Genomic DNA, 19,067 nt, shown 5'->3' with positions numbered 1-19,067 from the left:
AATGAAAAAGCACGCTGACAGGCCGGAGAGATGGAGGGCCTGCGGTAGATTGCGGGGAGGAGGTTGGCGCAAGGGAGAGAAAGAAAGAGGGAGAGATAGGGAGAGTGGGAGGGGGGGGGGGGTAGAAAGGGAGGGAGGGAAAACAGATATAGCAAGGGGGGAGTTGTGAGGATACGTTCACATTTGTTCCAGTGCACACAGGTGATAGAGAGCGGCGGGAGAAAGGCAGAGTGAGAAAATACAGTGCGTTCACATTAACTATTACCAGCGGAAAACTAACATCCATTACAATTTGTAATCAGATGTAATGTAAACACCAACAGTTGGCAGTGTTGAACCACCCATCAAAAGCTATCAATTAGCTCTACAGTGTTTATGTGACAGGGCCTACGTGTGTATTCACAGGACTTGTACATGCGCTATCTCTGCATTTTGCATGAATGCCATCTGAAAGGGATGGCACATACAGAGAGATGTGCACACACGTGCATACACACACACATACACACACACACACACATATCCATGCACGGAAACGCACACGCACACACACACACAGGCAGCTGCCACGTCTTTCATGAGCATGTGAATCAAGCTCCTACATCAAAATCCAACACAAGAGCTCCACCTACTGCAAGTGCTTCCTCTGTGCCCCTTCCTCCGCCGCTCAGACAGACGGATGAGCTCTGGGAAAAATAGCAGCAGGAGACTGCTGTCCACATACACCGTGCAGCTCATTTCTAATCATTCCATTAAATTCCAAAGTAACCTCTCTCATTGAACATTAGTGTCAGACTGAGGGAAGGCCAATCCAGACACGGCTAATAAGGCTGCAGCAGTCTGGCCTTGTCTGGCTGCCTGATACAATGTCAGCTGCAATGAGAGCTAAGAGCTAAGCCCCCTCTCCCCTGCTAAGTATTAAGTGTGAAAGTCTGATGCCTGTTAAGCAGGGTCTTGCAGGAGCAGGGCCTGAGAGAAAGTCTGCCTCGCTGTCTGCCTGCCTAACAGGCCTGCTGGCCTGAATACACAACAGCGCTCTCTCGCAAAAACGCAAGGTCAATTCAGCAGCAGCAGTGAGACCGGGAGAGGAGGACCAGCATTGTAATTGGGAACTCAATAAAGGACATGTGGAAAACAACGTAAGATGGAGCTGGCAGATCCCACCCACCAGGACCAGAGAGAACCCAGAGCAAACAATCTGTCTGCACAGCCATCCATAACCCTACACACAGTTTATACATCTACATCAGATGAGCTGCATATATTTGGAAATCACTAGTGCCACAGCATGAGGCTTGATGAATTCACAAACAGCGGGAAATACTCCCCCTTGTATTTTCAACAGAATTATCTGCAGCTCTTTGTCTGTTTATCCATTTCTGCCTTTTTTCCCTCCGCCTGGCCACAGCAGCAGACATTCCCAGTGAGGGAACAGGGGCCCTCAATCTGTAAAGGCGGCGTCCCCTCCTCTGCCTGTTTCATTTGCAGACCCGTGGCTTACAGTCTGACTGTCGCAGAGAAAAGCCATCTCCCTCACAGCATGGCTGCTGTTTCAGGGCGATGCCGATCTGCTGCACGCACCCTGACTTTCCGCGCTCCCACTGGGCTATTCAGGAAATCAGGGCTGATACTGAGCCGCTTGTCTCCCTTTTGTGTTCGCCCCGGTCATGCTGCAGCATAAAAAAATAGAGAATGCAGCTTTCCCTCACCCCCTGAGGAAACACCGAAAATTATTTCTGTAACCCTCAAGTGTATCAATTTTAGTGGAAAGGACACAAAAAACAGTGAATAAAACACAATTTAAAAGCTAGGCTCTGCAGGATAGGGAGTGTGCCTGTGGATGTCTGAGGTTTTGGGGGAAAATTGGGTTCTCAGCCTGAGGTTTATTGCTTTAAACATCAGGCATTTTCTGGAACCAAACTGGCGTAATCATCTCAAACAGGCCAGTAAGAGATGATGGCCTTGTATAAACAGCAGAGGAATACAGTGAGGTCTAATCAAAGAGGTACCGAAGGAACTAATGCGGGAGTAATACTTTGCATTTCTGCGGCTTTCCACTGTGACAGCTTTTGTGTCAAATGGCTTTGAACTACAGAGGCATGAGAACTGCATAAACAAAACAGGAACAAGGGATCATAGACTCATCAGTGGAGATTTGCTGTTGCTGGCTGCTGCACACATATTCCTCAGCCACAATCAATTATCCTGCCAAAAGAACAGGCCAAAGCGGCGGCGGCTCTCACATAATTGTGGTTCATGAGCAATAGAAAGGGGGATAACCTGCATCACAAGTCCTTGTCTATCGTAGCAGCTGAACAAATTCAGTACGACTTCAGAGCAAAGTTACTTGCTGTTTGGATAGGGATGTGAGCAGGTGTGCTGCAGCGTTTCACTGATAAGAGTTTGGAATTTTGTTGGGGTCATCTAATATTTGTGTCAGGGCGACTCAGCCGCTGACCTGCCTCTGTGATACCAGTGATGTAACATTGTGAGGTAATCTACCGTTTCTCCATGTCAGACTCTGAGAAAGACACAACAATGAAACAATTACCCAAAACAAAACCCTGAAAAATCTCTCAGAGTCGGCACATCAGTGCATTCTCCACATAATCCGAATGGTATTTTCTGCCGAGCACAAAATAACACTCGGGCAAGGCTGTGAACTATTTAGCCATAATAAATGATTCCTGATGGATTTGTGCACCTCCAAACATCTCATTCCTGAAACAGCTTTGAGTACAAAAAGTTCAATTTCAGTAGCATTAATTAAGTTACGAAAACAACCAGCTATTGCCTCTAACCTCTGGGAGCATCACAGTTTCAAACAGTGTTCAGGTACTTACGTATTTTAAATGATGGAGAAGCTCGGCGGATGCAAATGAGAATTATGCAAGGCTTATTTTTAAGACAGATAAGAGAAGCAGAGAAGGTTTGGGTGAGAAGTGCTTTTACTTGCCTGCAGGCTCACAGGAGAGCACAATGTGAGCCAGAGAACAATACTAAAAACAAGCAGCCACTGAAGTACTGTTCCAACAATTCCTTTTATCAAGCCTTTTTTTCATCGTTTTTGTCCTGATAACTTTTCATTTATGATTGTAAAAAAGTAGTGTTTACGGCACTCCATGAAAGGAATAGAAGACTTTCTGTGCAGGCCCCAAACAGCTAATGTCGAAATTCCCCCGAGCTGTCTTTTAAACACACGGGTAAATAATTTAGCACCGCCTGAACAAAGACTGAATCTGAGAGAGAGAGAGAGAGCTCTTGGTTCTCCCGTGTATGCTGCACTTTCTTTCCCCGTCCCACAAGAGGGAACAATGAGTCGGGCACTTCTCTCTCTGTTCGTGACTGAGAATTTCTCTGCTTTGTTTTGAGCTTTCACAGTTTATTTTCAAACCACAACCAGAGCTGCCGCTGCTGCTTCAGTCAGACTGTCTTCACTGAAACCTGCAGCACCCCAGCATGTCAACCTCCTGTTGACCTGTGGGTGGTGCTACATGACAACACATCATCAGGAGGAGGAGTGGGCTAAGGACAGCAGCGATGACTGGAAAGAAACACATACACTAGCAGAATTATTATAATAATTTAAAATAATAATAATAACTTTAAAATAATTATTATAAAGAATCAATTCATATATATATATATATACTGTATATATACATTGAATCTGGATATGAAACAATAAAAATAGGAATTAAGGAGAAATGCTAAATTAAGCATTTTTAGAGTGAATTTGGTTGCCAGTAAATTAAGCTCTGCCACATGGTGCATACAGTTTTGCTTCTGACAAAGTCACAGCGCATCAAGGACATCACTCCAAACAACACACTCTAAATTAAAGGTTTATTACTTCACATCTTGTTTGACAACTGACTGAAATGTTAAGCTACGCTCACATCATATCCTACGATTGCAGAAACTATAGAAACCTCTTTTGTTCACACCTACACTTAAGAGAGGAGTCAGCGCTCGCCCAACCACTGATCTATAACTGCAGCAGCTCCTCTGGTTGGAATTGTTTGTCTGGCCTCCGCAGCTGTAACACAGCACTGAGCTACACTCACTGTGCTGAGGGGATGTGTGGGGGGGCTGAGACTACCTCTGCTTGTAGCCCCGGGCAAGACTGGGAATCAGTTCAAAGACTCCCCATATAACTCTGATTAAAAATACACAATGGATCTTTTTAACTTTCATGGCTAATAATTGATGAGCACAAAGGCCCTCTTGAATTTTCCATGTGAAAGAGGAGCTGACATTCGAAAGGTTCACTGAATCCGAGCTTGTAGCCCTTCCTCCCTCCCTCCCTCCCTCCCCCCCGCCCTCTCCACATCTTCCCTGCTCTCCATCTCCTTGTAGCTGCAGGCTAATTGCTGCGATTTTAGATGATTGTTATTAAAAACAGGCAAGCGGCGGCACTTTGCAAGCTGAATCCCCTCGAGGAGAGGCCCCGTCACACCGGGAGCGCCTGTGCATCCTAATGACTGCAATCATGGCTTGCAAGAGCGATGATGCCTTTGTTTTCTCCGGCACTGTGAAGGAGGAGAGGAGAGCGCACGTGCAACAACACAGCCCAACGCTCTTCAGGATAAATAAACCTGAGGAGAAAAACAACAGCGGCGGTTTTCATCCTTGTCTGAGCTTCCCGCAGCAGTGCACACACGCGGCTGAGTGGCTATTCAAGGAGGCACCCGCACAGTCACAACACAGCAACAACTGCTACAACTCACACATACACAAAAGCGCCATGTTTTATTTACATTCAAGGCATATATGTCAAGAGGCGTCATTAAGCTCAAAAAACTGAATTTTGAATTCCTCTGCTGTCGACACTGGTAACATCATTTTGAATATTTTTGTATTTGTGTTGTACTATTTGAGACAAATGTCAACTATTGGAAAGCTGAAAGTCACAGTGGCCTGACAGTGGAAGTACTGGATCTACAAATTGAACTGAATGTTCAAGTAGAACTTCCAACATGGAACGGACACATTCTTACCTAAGGGACCTTTAAATCTTTACACTCCATAAACACAAAACAAAGATCCATAACTCTGATCATTCCCATTTCAAATTAATTTAATACTACAGTACACATAGCATCTGTCAAACCTTGCAAATGCTAACTCCATTTGTTCCAGTTACAACGCATGCTCCTGATTATTCTGTTGCGAGAATCCCTCGAGTAAAATCAGTTTCTTTATCTTAAGGAAATCATACTTAATTGTTCTGAACGATCGGATATTGTTTCTCATATCGGGTTTCTGTTCTGCTATTTTCATTTGTTCAGTGGAACAAATTTGTGTTGATAAGAGTTAATTTATAAATTGATTAGATAGATGTTGGTTGTTTAATTCAGCTCTGTTCATTTCAGTAAATGTTTCCTTTTTTCTGCCCTCTAAAAACCCTGAAGACACACACACACACACACACACACTCTCTCTTAAGCACAGAGACAGCTAACAGTGTACGTCTGCAGTAGGCAGCAGAGATTTAAGAGTGTGATTAATTAATTTGTAACTTAATCAATTCCAATTATCCAGCAGGCTCGGTTCTGATGTATGGCAGTGGGCAGAACAACGACTACAACCACACCAGCATTTATCTCATACAATTACAACTCACAGCAATCAGCACAAAAAATGACACACCCGGTGCTCAGTAACAGCCACTGGAAGGTAGCACCGGGGCCAGCCGCTGATCGATATCAGGGCCTTCTGCTGAGTTTGTACTTATGATAATAGAGGTAAGAGGGGAAGAACAAGGAAATACATAAAAAAGTGCTCTGGAAATACAAGAACTACGGGTGTGACTGAGCCAGTGATCGATCGATCATGGAGGTGAGTAGGCCAGTGCGGACCTGTGTGCTTTCACTTGATCAATCAGCAACCTGCAGGAGAGGGATCATGCCCACGTCTTAAGGAACACAAACAAAGACGCTTGATTCAGACTTCTTCTTTTTGCAGACCACCAATAGGACTTTGACTTTCCAGTGACTGTCCATCAGCACAGGACAGACATCCACACGTCCACAGAGCTCATGTGACCAGGCAGCAATACCGATGAGGAAATGAGTAAGGAGGGAAACTAAATGCGTCACTACACCTGCAACCCATCCTCCCTCAGCTAACTGTTCTGGTTACAGCTTCTTGGTGACACCCAGACCTGTCAGGCTCTGTCAGGCTGTGTCAGACACTCAAAACCCTCAGCGGCCTGTGTTTAAGCACTGGAAATGTTGTTTGTTGTCTGATACTCGCTTGCGTTTCTGTAAGCTCACAGGGTTCTGGTAGCGAGTGGATTTTTACAGCCTGGCTGAATGCAAAATCAGCTCATACACACACACACAAAGAAAATACAGGACCTGTGGGCAGAGGGTCCTTCACAACACTGTAGCCTCCTCCCTGCCCATGCATAATGCATGAGAACATGTAAATACGTTATTCCGTGCATGCATTAATGATTATGGAGAAACTCGCAATCCAAGCACCAGGGCAATTAATAAAATATGGCGCCGCAGATAAAGGCCCATACCTCCCCCGTCTCCGAAACCTCCACCCCGCCCTCCACCACCACTTGATCCGCTGAGGCACATTTCATGCCAATTCTTAACCTTGTTTCATTTCTGTGCTGCTTGGGGGTGTAGTGCAGCTGGAGTAGAACTGAATAATGAATGGAGGCTATCAGAGCGCCCAACTACTGTAGAGAAAGTCTGTTCCAGGCAAGGATAGATACACACACACACACACACACACAGACACACACATACACACGCACACGCACACACACACACACACACACACACACACACACACACACACACACACACAAACACACACACACACACACACGAACCACGGCTGTGGTCCACGGGATGCTCTGGGGAGGAAATGAGGGGTTAACTGGTCTCTGGGGAGCTGTGAAATTAGGGCTTCATAGCCTGGAGACAGTGCATAAAATATCAGCTCCTCACACGCAGACACAAACACGTTCATATCACAATGCACAAACAGAGCATATAGAGATTTGTCTGTGAATGTTGCTGGCTCACTCCTGCCTTAGACCTCCTGTCCAAAGCTGGTGGAATTGAACATTTTAACTAGCTTCTTCCTATATGCTATGCGGTGTGTTGTGACTAAAACCAGAACTCTGATGTGAAAGTCTTTTCACAACCGATCCCAATTTTGCACTTTCACCATCTCAATACGTAATGTCGAGTCTTAGTTTTTATGGGGATTCAGGGTTTTTGTTATTTCCATCATTCATGAATGGAATAATTTTGACTTTTACGAGATGGACATATTTGAGGCAACTTGTTGAATTAATAGACAAGAATCCACCAAATCTATTGTTGTTTCTACTTGGTGCAGCTACAGGTTCATTCACAATGCCCCATACACATGCAGTAATGTGGTAACTGTAGCTTTCTATACATAAAGATCTAATCACAGATAATCTTCTTAATTCATGCACACTCTTTTTCTAAGGGACCTTTGAAGCACATTAGTGGTGGCACAAATATAATCAAAAAACCCATGAACAGATATTCAGAAACTATCATATCTTTAAGTCAAACATCTATAAAGTATTGAATACACCTGGATACCAAAAAGAAGATGCTTACGTTTTGGGACTAATAATTCTCATTGAACATGGTCGACATGTGGTGAATGACAACACATTCACAAAAAAATTCTGTTAATAGAAAACAGCAACATTTCCTTTACTAACATTATGAAGTCTCTTTTTGTTTTGTTAGACGGTATAAAAGATGCCGCTGCTGTATCCAAATCATATCCTCTCTCTTATAAACTAAAGCAGCAACACCTCAAACATCTTTGGTCTGAAAGAATCTCTTGACTGACCTCCGCCCCCCATGGTACTGACAGATGAAACTCCAGTTGTAGCGAGTATACACTCCCTGCATTTGCACCCACTGTAATAGTTTTCAACGGCCTCTGTGCTTATGTATTGAATTGTATCTGAGTGTACTGAAGAGAGCCAGACAGAGGCAGGGAGAGAGGAGGAGAGAGCCAGATGGCTGGGGAAAGTGAAAGCTCTGCCTCGTCTCCTCTTTGTTCCACTGAGTACGAGCTGGCCGGGCTGACAGCTTGTCAATCCAACCCACCGAAGGGACAAGATCTACAGATGACAGCTCTTTCTCATCTCTCTCCGTCCCTCTCTCTGTCATTCCATCACTTGTGTGTAACCATAAGCTGACCTTTCACCACCACCGCCCTTCCCCTGTCTGTCAAGCACAACACAGGCAAGAGCAGAGAAAAGGAGAGAAAAAAAACAACACTCTTCCCCCTGCAGCTAACATTTCCCCCTCTTCCGTGTGCTGATTTCAAGTGACAGTAATCACTGTTTATTAGCTCACTTTGCCCTTGTCAAGTCCAAGAGCAGCGGCCACACATTAGAGTGATTAGACAATTAGAGCCATTACAGTATTACACTGCCCAATGTCACACGTCACACATAACACTGTGAGGGTAGACAAAAAACTCTCTCACTTTTCCTCAATTACAGGCATTTCAGCAGCTCTAAGCTGGCAGAAAATGGGCTTAATGATTGCGGCTAGTGTGCACCGCTGCCCTATTTAGAAAGAGACTGCATTTTCTGTTCAAATTAACAGTGCGGGGGGGAAAAGGCACAAAGGGGAATAGACCATGCTAAGTAGAGAGAGGAGAAGACCTGATGTAACAAGGCTTATGCTGCAAAACTAATTAACACAAGGCTCTGTGCTCATTTCCTAAAAATGTACTTAACACAACTCACACTGCTTCATTTATCTAAGCAAACGAGCAGAGAGATGTGCATCTACTTAAGCTGCAGCAGGTCAATTACTACAGCTAAATAATTCACGCAACGTAATATTTAGGTCCCACAAAATCCTATTTTAAAACACAACTCCAGCACTAAGTAAATGCTATCATAATTAGTATAATTAAAGCACATCATGTATTAATTATTACATGAGAATTCCAGTAGAAAGGGTTTAATTCTGCATTTGCCTTCTTGCGAGAGGCAGAGAGACATTGTGTGTTATGCAAACGAACAAAGTAAGCAGTGAGGGAACAGACTGAAGAATCTGGTCCGGTAACAAGTCGTGAAAAAATGAAACCTTGCAAGTCCAACAGAGAGGTGACGAACTACCACTCTGCTGAGAGAAGAGAAGAGGAGAGCGAAAGGGAGAGAAGGCGAGAAGATGAGAGGAGAGGAGATGAGAGAAGTGAGGAGGAGAGGAGAGGCGAGCATCTGGAGACTGCGAAACATCACAGCACCGATGGTCAACCTCTTCTCTTGCAGGAGGGGTAAAAAAAGGAAGGAAATCTGTTTCCTGTCATCTTCCATCTTGTCAGTCTTTGTTCAGACATCTTGCATCTCCTCCAGCAGCTGTTTGCTGCCTGTGCTGACAGATGGCTGCTTCTCTTTGATATGTACTCTCCTCCGGTCTGCTCTCCCTCACACCCCCACACTGGGTAAAAGTTTTAGGGGAAAGCAAACCTGGAGTATGGAACACAGTGACATTTCCTATATGGAGAGAGAGCTAATTAGTCACGCTGAGAAATCGTTGGCCATTTGTGTATAATAAACAATGTTCCCCTACGTCCTGATGGCAAATTCAGATCTTCTGACATTATGAATTTGAATGTGGGAGCGGGTCCACGTGTGTATGTAGATCTGTTTCACAGTGCTGGCCAAGTTAGGCAGATTTTAAGCCAGGCCTCGCTCTGGGGGAGGCTGCGGAAAGAAGCATAGGATTGTTTCTTTGGCCCACAACAATGTAGCCTGCTACTGCCAGACAGTTACACAAGTATATATTCAGACAAGAAGCAATTGTTGGGCTTTGCTCTCTAGCCATCTGCGAACATGTGATCCATCCTTCCATAAATCTGTGACATTCCCACAGCCTACTCTGCCAGGCTGTCTCTCTGTGTATGCGTGGATTTGTGTGAAGCGACCCTTCCTTGCATGTGAGCGCACACATGGGACAACAGAGGGCTCTTTGAGCCAGGGTACCAGGGTCTGCCCATGCAGCTTAGGTAGCTCAACTATGGGAACCATCCCTGTGCCCAGTCATCCAGCAGGCTGAAACCAGAGCTTCCGGAGCGGGCAGCAGACGGCAGGCAGGACCCGGCATTCCAGTGGGAATTTAACTGAGTAATGAACTCTGGGAGGACTCCTCTGAGGAGAACATCAAGCACACATTTGCTGTGCAGCTCCACAAACACATCAGTGCTATCAAATTCACAGGAACAGTATTCAAGTTCATGGCCTGAACTACCCAGAATATATTCGCATTGACCTCCAAGCACAAGGATACAATTTTGGCAACTTTACAAGGAAAGTTCAGTAGATTTGGGAGATAAACTTGTTGAGTGTCTAACGCTCCACAAATAAATACCATCCTAATATTTGTCCATTAAATAAGAAGGTGAAGCCAGCCAGTCTACTAATTTAGCACAAATACTGGAAACAAAGGGACACAGGTGCCTGGCTCTACCCAACAGTAATAACATCTGCCAGAACATTTCTATAGCTGCATGATTAACATGTTATTTCTGGTCCGTTAAACAAAGATAAACTAATACGTTAACCACCAGTTTCGCTATTTTATTGGGCTTTTACAAAACTGACTATTTGGCTCTTATATCAAGATGGAGTGGTAATAATTATCTCATCTTATTCTCCACCATAAGCAAATACATGGATTTCCCAGGTCGTTAAACTATTCTTTCAAGCGATTGTCCAAATTATGGATTTTAGTTCTGTGAGTGAGTGACACCGTTTATTTTGGTAGCAGCAAATGCTTTAATACAACTGTGTCATGATTTGACTACAGAGGCAGTGAACAAGCTTTGAGGGGGTTTCTTTGCTGGAAGCAACAACATGCCATGCACACTATTAAATAGAGATTATTACAGTATACAAATACTATAAATGGCCTTGAGAAACAACACTCTGACAAAGTACAAAGAAAAAGGGGGGGAAATGGAAATGATACAATGAAAAACTTGAATAGCTGTAAACTATCTTTTAGAATTGTTGTTAGAAAAAGCATTATGTGATTTTACTCAAGTGCCACCATTAACCTCTTTGAGTTTGAGAACCATGGTGTAGAAACTGAAATAAAAGCATCCACCATTCCAGAAACAGTATATGGATGTTATGGATATACACAGATCATTGTTTCCTTAAGATTTTGTATAGGAGATGGAGATAAAGGGAGACAGACAAAAGCACCCAGCCTGTGTGGGTGAAAGTTGTCTTTCCAGTTGGCTGGGCATCCAGTCACTCGCTCCATCCATCTGTCAGGCCTGTCCCTAGTGGCTACACTGAGGGCTTGCTCTCTCTCTCCCACTCTCTCTCTCGCTATAGACTGCAATTGCTCAGTGATCCAGACACTGGTCATCCGCTCCCTCTCTCCGTTCTGTCTTCCACGGAGGAGGCTGGAGACCGGAGACACAGAGGCAGGCACTGCCTTGTTGCAGCTCACTTACCGTATTTACATCCAACAAATTAACACAAACATGGCAGGGGGATATGAGATCCTGCCTGGGGCCTGAACCCAGCAGCAACTGTCACTTACATCACACACAGACACACAACACACACACACCGAGCTCCTGTGCCTCACTGGCGATATCATGGCTCTACCTCTCAGACAAGTGCAGTGGAGCCTGTCACCACACTTATTATACTGGATGGCTACAATAATTTATAAGGAGCTATTAATTTGAATGTGTCCTTTAAAGATGCTACAGTAAAAAACTTAATTAAAACAGTCTGAGGATGTCCCTGTTGGTGGCCCTTGGATGAAAGCTCTGGGTTTAAAGATACTTAAAATGGGTGAGATTATCATCCTGCTCTGACGGCCACTTCCTGTTTTTGGCTGCCAGATTTTGTGTCACATTTTACACTCGTCCACTTTGAAGCTTAACATAAGCAGGCGCACGAGACGCCCCGCAAAACCACTTAGCTCTTCATGAACAAACATATCCAACAGAGTGAAAATCTGACTAGTCAAGCTACTTTACTCCGTCTAAGCTTCTGTTGTCTCCTCTGTGACGACGGCTTTTGTCTGACAGATGTTTACAGGGGATGGGCGATGTTTCCTCACTGCGTGCTGCCTGGGAAAACATCTGGAGTTTGCAGGGATTTAGCAGTAATCCCCTCGGCAAGCTGTGGAGCACTCGCTGAGAATTTCAATGTGTCTGTAAAGTAAGGAAGCTTTTCTGAAAAAAGAAGAAAAAAAAAAAAGGACAGGACCTGCTTTGCAACAAGCATCTCCAGGGTCAGCACCGTAAGCCTCTTACCGCTCCAGCTTGAAAGCATAAATAAATTGAACCGGCTTGGCTAAAATGGCTTCAATAAACTCTCATTAAAGTCCCCCAAGCGAGGATGGGAGGGCAAAGGTAAAAAGGTTTCCTTCAGATCAACTCGTTCATTATTTGCCAAGAAGGGAACCGCTTTTACCATTGGGATCATTCCACTGGAGGAATCTTCTGAAGCAGGGAACACAATTATACGCAAGCAACAAACCTAAAAGGAAGCCAGCCGGCAACAGTGTCCCGATAGACTTCTAATAGAGCATTATATTATTCAGGAAATTCCCAGAGCAGATCAGTCCACAAGATTGTTTAGCGTTGGTTTCAACGGTTGCCTCGCGTTTATGTTTGAAACGAGCGATGCCACCCAAGAGAGGTTTCCACACCATGTGTCTCTCATGTAACATACTGTGGTATCACCGGGGACTTCAATGAGCATCCCTTAATGATAACCCAAACCCCACTCTCTGGTCTTTACAGTGATTATAGTCATTACCTCCTACTATTCAACAAACCAAGGCTGGCTCACAGGAACAGTAAATACAGGGTCCATCTCCAGCCTTCCCTCTAAGTGGGGGGTTGGAGAAGGGGGCTAAATCTTAGTTTGAACAAATCTCAACAGTGTAACGTCTGGGTTTCAGCCAATTATATGAAAATGATACATTATAATTGCAATTCAAATTTGTATTGTTACAGACAAGTCTTTTTAGAATGTCAATATATTATTAGAATTAGAAAGCATTATTGTCATTGCACAAATTTGTACAAGGAAATCCAATATCTGTTTGATGGATTGAATTGTCTTGAAAAGCCTAGAGTGTGTCATTTTGTATGAAACACAGTCTGAATTATGAAATTGTATCCAAACTAAACAACTTACAGATAAATATAGTGCTTTGTGTAGGAAAGTGTAGAAATCACAAAAAACGACCAACCACATGGACACACTGTGTCTACACCATAGAAGGCCTTTCATCAATTTACTGTACACATACCCAACACCATAAATAAACAGATGTCAACCAGCATCAGTACGGCCAAGTATGATCCGGCTTAGTGATATAACCTTCCTAAAGTAAACTGAAGCTTCGAGGGTGTGGATGAGACCTATCTGCCAATACTATACATATACTGTATGTAATATAAACTGTTGGTTAACATCAGTGGAACTGGACTACATTTCAGAGGGCAATATTGCAGTTTTACACCACAAAGTATATATAACTGATGTACTTACTAGTTACTTTTCAGATTCAGATTTTATATTGTTAAACAGCATGGGTTAGGGTTATGGATTTCTCCTCTAAACCACTCAGAGGATTTTATTTCCATACCTGTTTGAGGCCAAAAGAGGTAATAAAATCCGACCAAACAAATATAAATACATATTTATGTAATAAAAATATTTTGACTATGTTATCTCACCATGCCTCACTATTTTGTGTGTGTGTGTGTGTGTGTGTGTGTGTGTGTGTGTGTGTGTGTACTTGAACTACTACGAGGCAAGTATTCCTGCAACATTATTACTTGTATCTTTGATGTTCTCTGTATTTTTGTTCTGGTTTATCAGTCACTTAGTACTTTTTTAGGGGAGCATTTTTACATTGTTAAACTGGAAGCTACTCATGTAATGGATTCAGCTAATATTTTAACTGTCAATTGATCAACTGTCACCATACTGCATGGATCACATTGAACATCAGACTATGAAATAAGAATAGTACAGATGTAACCCCAATCTTACATTTGTGCAATAATAATTAGTTACTTTGCACAATTGCTTCCTCATTGTATCCTCATAAAAAGCAAAGGTCAATGGCCTAAAATGTAACTGTATCTCTCTGAGTACAGAGAAAGAGTCCAGGGTCACCGGACCAATCACAGGGCACTTAGTCCTTGTTGGACTGAATTAGTCCAGTGTGAGTCAGGTCGCCGTTTGCTCTCTGTTAGTCCGGTGCCCTAGAGCTGGGTCACTGGGGGGGTCCTGGCACTAGCTTAGAGAACATAAAGCTGCGAGCAGACACTGAGCGGGACTTCAGGGTTGTGTTCTCTTTCCACACGGAGGAATGTAACCCACCTCCAACCTCCCCCTCTAGTCTCGACCTCCCTCCCTCTCGTACCCTCTCACTTGAGGACATGAGCCCACACACAGGGGTAGCAATTACCATTTCTCCAGACTTGAATGACCCCATGTCCTTCTCACCCTCTCCCTTCCGAGATCGTCGCAGGTTGGGGGAGAAAGGAAAGAGACAGCCACTCACTCAAAGATGGCAGAGCTTGTTTAAGGTCACTCTCTATCCGCATGCTGCCGAGAGTGTGGCTGTCAATCACATGTAATCACACGGAGGCTGGCTGCCCCTGAGGCGAGACAGCCGGGAGCAGGAAAAGCAGACGGCTGCATAAGCCCTTCTTCTCCTCCAAAACAAACTCAGCTTTCACCCCGCACCCCTTTGAGCACTGACACACACATCCTGCTTGTGTGTGTACTGTGAACTGACCAAACAGGCAAGCGAGGAAAATAAAAAATAGAAAACCCAAGCCACCTTGGAGTGAGGATCTGTGTAGCTGGACTTGAGGCACCAGCTGATCTCACTGTTGAATTTTTCATATTTTTGAACCATACGTACTCTCTGCCTCCACAACTGTTCCAAGTAGTGAAAATCAGAGATATTTTCTGATTCAATGGGGCTTGTAACGACTCGGCTTGACCTATATGGCTTTATTTATTCACTCCCTCTCTCAGAGATCACTGAAAGGAAATCAGCCGGCCATCTTCAGTCTTTTTCCTTTTGACTTCCTACTATTATCCTCCTGCGTGTTTTTGATGTAATGTGAAGAGGAAATGTTCTCACTTAACTCTAAGCAAATGTAATGGGACCAGAAGTGAATGGAGGAGAAAGGAGCATGGATGGTATGGAACTCCTTCTTCTACTTTGACACCAGACACTGCTAGCGAACACCCGTGCTGTTGTCATGGTTGCTTTAACTTGTCTCAACGGCTGTGTCTAAGTTTAACTTTTCTTTTTCTTTGAAGGCTCATCTGGTGATTGGTGATTACACTAGTGGTTCCAGTTATCACCAACAATGCAAACAAATTAGAGCTTTTCAGAAATACATAGATGTCCTTCTTATGGACACATGCTATTTTAAAAGATGATACAAACCTTAATAGCAGTATATTTGTGTCTATCGTCATAAGTCAGCTCTTAATTCAGCCAACCTGAAGACACATGGTTGTGAAATAGTATTTGTTGATCTGTAAAGAGAAAATCTAGTTGATTCTAAAGGACAAAGAGAGCCGCCATCTTCCCACTTTTCAACCTCAAGATGGCTCAAGTACAAAATGGAAGACCAGATGGAAACGGAGCACCTCAGGCACCGACAGATGCTCCCGAGAGGCCACTTGGCGCACACTCACATACCCACCATTAAAAGCCTGATTAAGGCAAAGCCAATCAAACACATGCACACTGTTTTTTAAAGCCAAATGTTTGGACTAAAGTGTGAAGTAAAGCATGAACAGTAAACAGAGCTCTGCTTCGCTGTGTTTTATGTAATGAGATAGCTTTATCAATCCTACGGGGCCGACACCTGACGCTAACAGAAGAACTTGATCAGTGTACGGGGTCACCAGCAGACCGTGAGTCGTGACACAAAGAGAGACGAGGCATGAACAACAGCCCTGTTTAGCGGCCGGCCGGCTGAATGACTAGCTGGTCGCTGGTGGCTGACATCTGGCTTATTGACTGTCTCACTGGCTGAATAACTGTTTAACTGACTGGAGGTAATTGCAACTGTAGCTGTTGATGTTAGCACAGTAGCAACATTTTTGGGAAGGTGCCACAGGCTGGCGTAAAGCTTGGATTCCACAGTAGAGTACCATCCACACAGAGGAGTGACACTGAGGACGCGTGTCCTATCAGATTCAGTCACATTAACAGACAGTGACATCACCAACTGCATTAAAGCTTCAGTACCGTGCTTCATCACAGCACAGAGTCCTGCCCTCATCATACAACAATAGACAAGCTTTAAGTATACATACCAAATATTATCCAATCAAAGCCAAATTAATGAATATAATGTATCTTCTTTCACATTATCTTTATACGAACCAGGCAGATTACAATCATCCAGCTTCTGTATCACAATACTGTGTAGCCTGTTGATCTGATTACTTTATTGATGTATCAAAACAATACTTTCATTTCAAAACTAACACTGCAACACATGTCAATCACAAAACTATTTTAATCTATTGAATTAATTGACATTGAATTGTTTGACATTCTATAAAAGTTAGAGTATTAGGGTCGTTTGCATTTTATTTTGCTTTTGACTTCGTGTGTTGCAGGACAATATATAATCGACTCAAGATGAGTCCAGTAAACAGTGTCGAAGCAAGTCCAAGCCAATCCATATGAACCGAAGCATAAGTCAACAACCAACCAGTGAATTTGGACATTGGCTTAAGTCCTACTGGTATTCTACAGGTTGAAAGTGTCTAATTAACATGTATAGGAAAAAAATATGTATACAATGTTTTGGAGACTACAGTGTCTCACTATAATACAGACAACAAGTTCACTGGACACAAAAGCATATATAAAACACATATTTTGTAGATTAATGGCTTAAGACACATTTGCAAGCATGTTCTCACTGTAACAGGCAAACACTTAAGCGAAGTGTAAGTGTTTGCACAAAACTGTCTAACACCCTGAGATATAGGCTGTGTGCATGTGTACTAGTCTCTTTTTTCAATGATATTCTGTGTTTACACGAAAATCTCTGTCAGCAGCCAGTAGTCAATATTCCCCAGGGCTAAATTGCACAGAGAACATTCAAATTTAAACTCTACTTTACCACAGGCCTGCAGACACAAGTTCCACTATGAATTTAAAACAACCACTGAAAGCAAGATAAAGAACGTCTGGAAAGAGTTTCCATGCACTGCTAAACAATTTATATGTTTTCCTGGGCCATCAATATCATATGTTTGATATTTGCAATGCAAGATACTTAGTACACAAGTCATGCCACGGAGGGAAAAAAAAAGATCTACATATGGACTTACCTTCTCATTGTACTTGAACTTGACATAGAACCAACTGGACTTGATCATCCTTCCCTCCTCTCTTCCTGACTGATTCAGCGTGCTGAGAGAAAGTCTACGTTTCCTCCGCAGAGTGATGTTGACTGTGCAGCGCTGTGACACTACACTGCTTCTGCTACTTTATCCTGACGCTCTCTGTGGCTGTTCTTTCCCGTTCTGCCTGTGACTTCAAGCCTCTGAGCCTGCTACCGTTTCTTTCACTCCCTCGTCTTCGCTGTGTAGTGTGGTCTGCAGTGTGCAGTGTGCAGTGTGTGTGTGTGAATGTGTGCAGCCTGTGTGTGTGTGTGAGAGGCTTGGCGGGTTTGGAAGGCTGACAGAAGAGCTCCTCAGATGGGCTTCAGCTGTGTTCAGCGGTGGTGGCAGATGCCAGCAGAGAGAATGTTTCCCCTCTGAGTGGGTAAAGTCTAAAACCTGAAGTGCCAGCCTCCCTCACTGCCCTCTCCATCTCCACTCCTTTCTATTCCCTGTCTGTCCTCCTTGCTCCCTTCTCTTGTTCCTTTCATTTCCCCCTTTTCTAGCCCTTTATTCACTCGATGTCTCCCCCCAGTGCTGCCCATTGCTCTTTTTGTGCTCCGTTGAGCTCTTTGAGTCAGACCTTGTTTAACCTCCTTGGGTATCTATTTCAATCTTGCCTCTCAGTGCCCTCTGTAAAGTAACATTGCCTGTGTTATTATTTCTGCAGACAACAGCCCCTGATCTTAGCCTGACCCCGGAGGCACAGCGTTCTCATGAGCCAAATAAACACTGACAGCTGGACAAATGTGCCTCCAAAATGCTCAAGTGCAGTCATACCTAGTTCAGATTGAATAGAACTCAAGGCTACTATTAATACGACATGTTTGTGTATGAGTTTTATATATTATGGCGTTATTATGAATTTGAATCTGTTTGATGCATTCTTGGTGTTCTTAAAATAACCAAAATTATAACTCATTATCAAAAGTTGTGTTTTTAAACAAAAGGTTCCTGTTAACCATTAAAGATGAATTTAAATGAAGTGTGATTTGTTTTATAAGGACTTTTTCCTGCAACCGCCCATGTACCTGCACCTCTCTATTGTCGGCAGCGCAACAGGCTGTAACATTATTATTGGACTAAAGTGATGTGGTGAAAATGTTGGCCAACCGTGACTTTTCTACAAACTGAGCAGTCATAGGGAAATATAGGCATTAATTTGCAGGAGTTAAAATTCTCTGAAGTCCAGTGTTCACTCTCTTTCAGCTCTGTCTGGGTCTCTACCATCCTCTGACATGACTCCTCAGTTACCAACTGCTCCACTGTGTTTACCAACTTGTTGCCAACTTTATCTTTCTCTTTGGTGCTGAGTTGGTTTTGAATGATGCAAGAGTTGGGTAACTATTCTCAGCCTCTGACATGACTCCTCAGTTACCAACTGCTCCACTGTGTTTACCAACTTGTTGCCAACTTTATCTTTCTGTTTGGTGCTGAGTTGGTTTTGAATGATGCAAGAGTTGGGTAACTATTCTCTGTGGATTTGGCACTACACACATTGGTTACATTGTTATAATTAAAGTATGAATCAGAGCAGCAATTTTGGGTGCACAGCTTTACCCAAATTTGCTTTCCTGAGAACCTTGAATATTTATGACTGAATAAGCAA

At 43.5% G+C, this 19,067-nt stretch overlaps 1 protein-coding gene across 1 annotated transcript in view; it reads right to left on the bottom strand.

The window, feature by feature from the left end:
• Window positions 1-19,067, bottom strand: part of auts2a (activator of transcription and developmental regulator AUTS2 a) — a 291,838-nt gene that overhangs the window by 170,171 nt on the left and 102,600 nt on the right. Inside the window, exon 3 of the mRNA XM_061086071.1 lies at window positions 1,007-1,013. Within this exon, the coding sequence (XP_060942054.1) occupies window positions 1,007-1,013 (7 nt within the window). The remainder of the gene's footprint in view (window positions 1-1,006; window positions 1,014-19,067) is intronic.

The sequence above is a fragment of the Limanda limanda genome, chromosome 14, assembly GCF_963576545.1.
Source record: "Limanda limanda chromosome 14, fLimLim1.1, whole genome shotgun sequence".
Classification (NCBI taxonomy): Eukaryota; Metazoa; Chordata; class Actinopteri; order Pleuronectiformes; family Pleuronectidae; genus Limanda; species Limanda limanda.
Note: the sequence above shows the minus strand (reverse complement) of the source record. Positions and strands in the feature narration are given on the sequence as shown.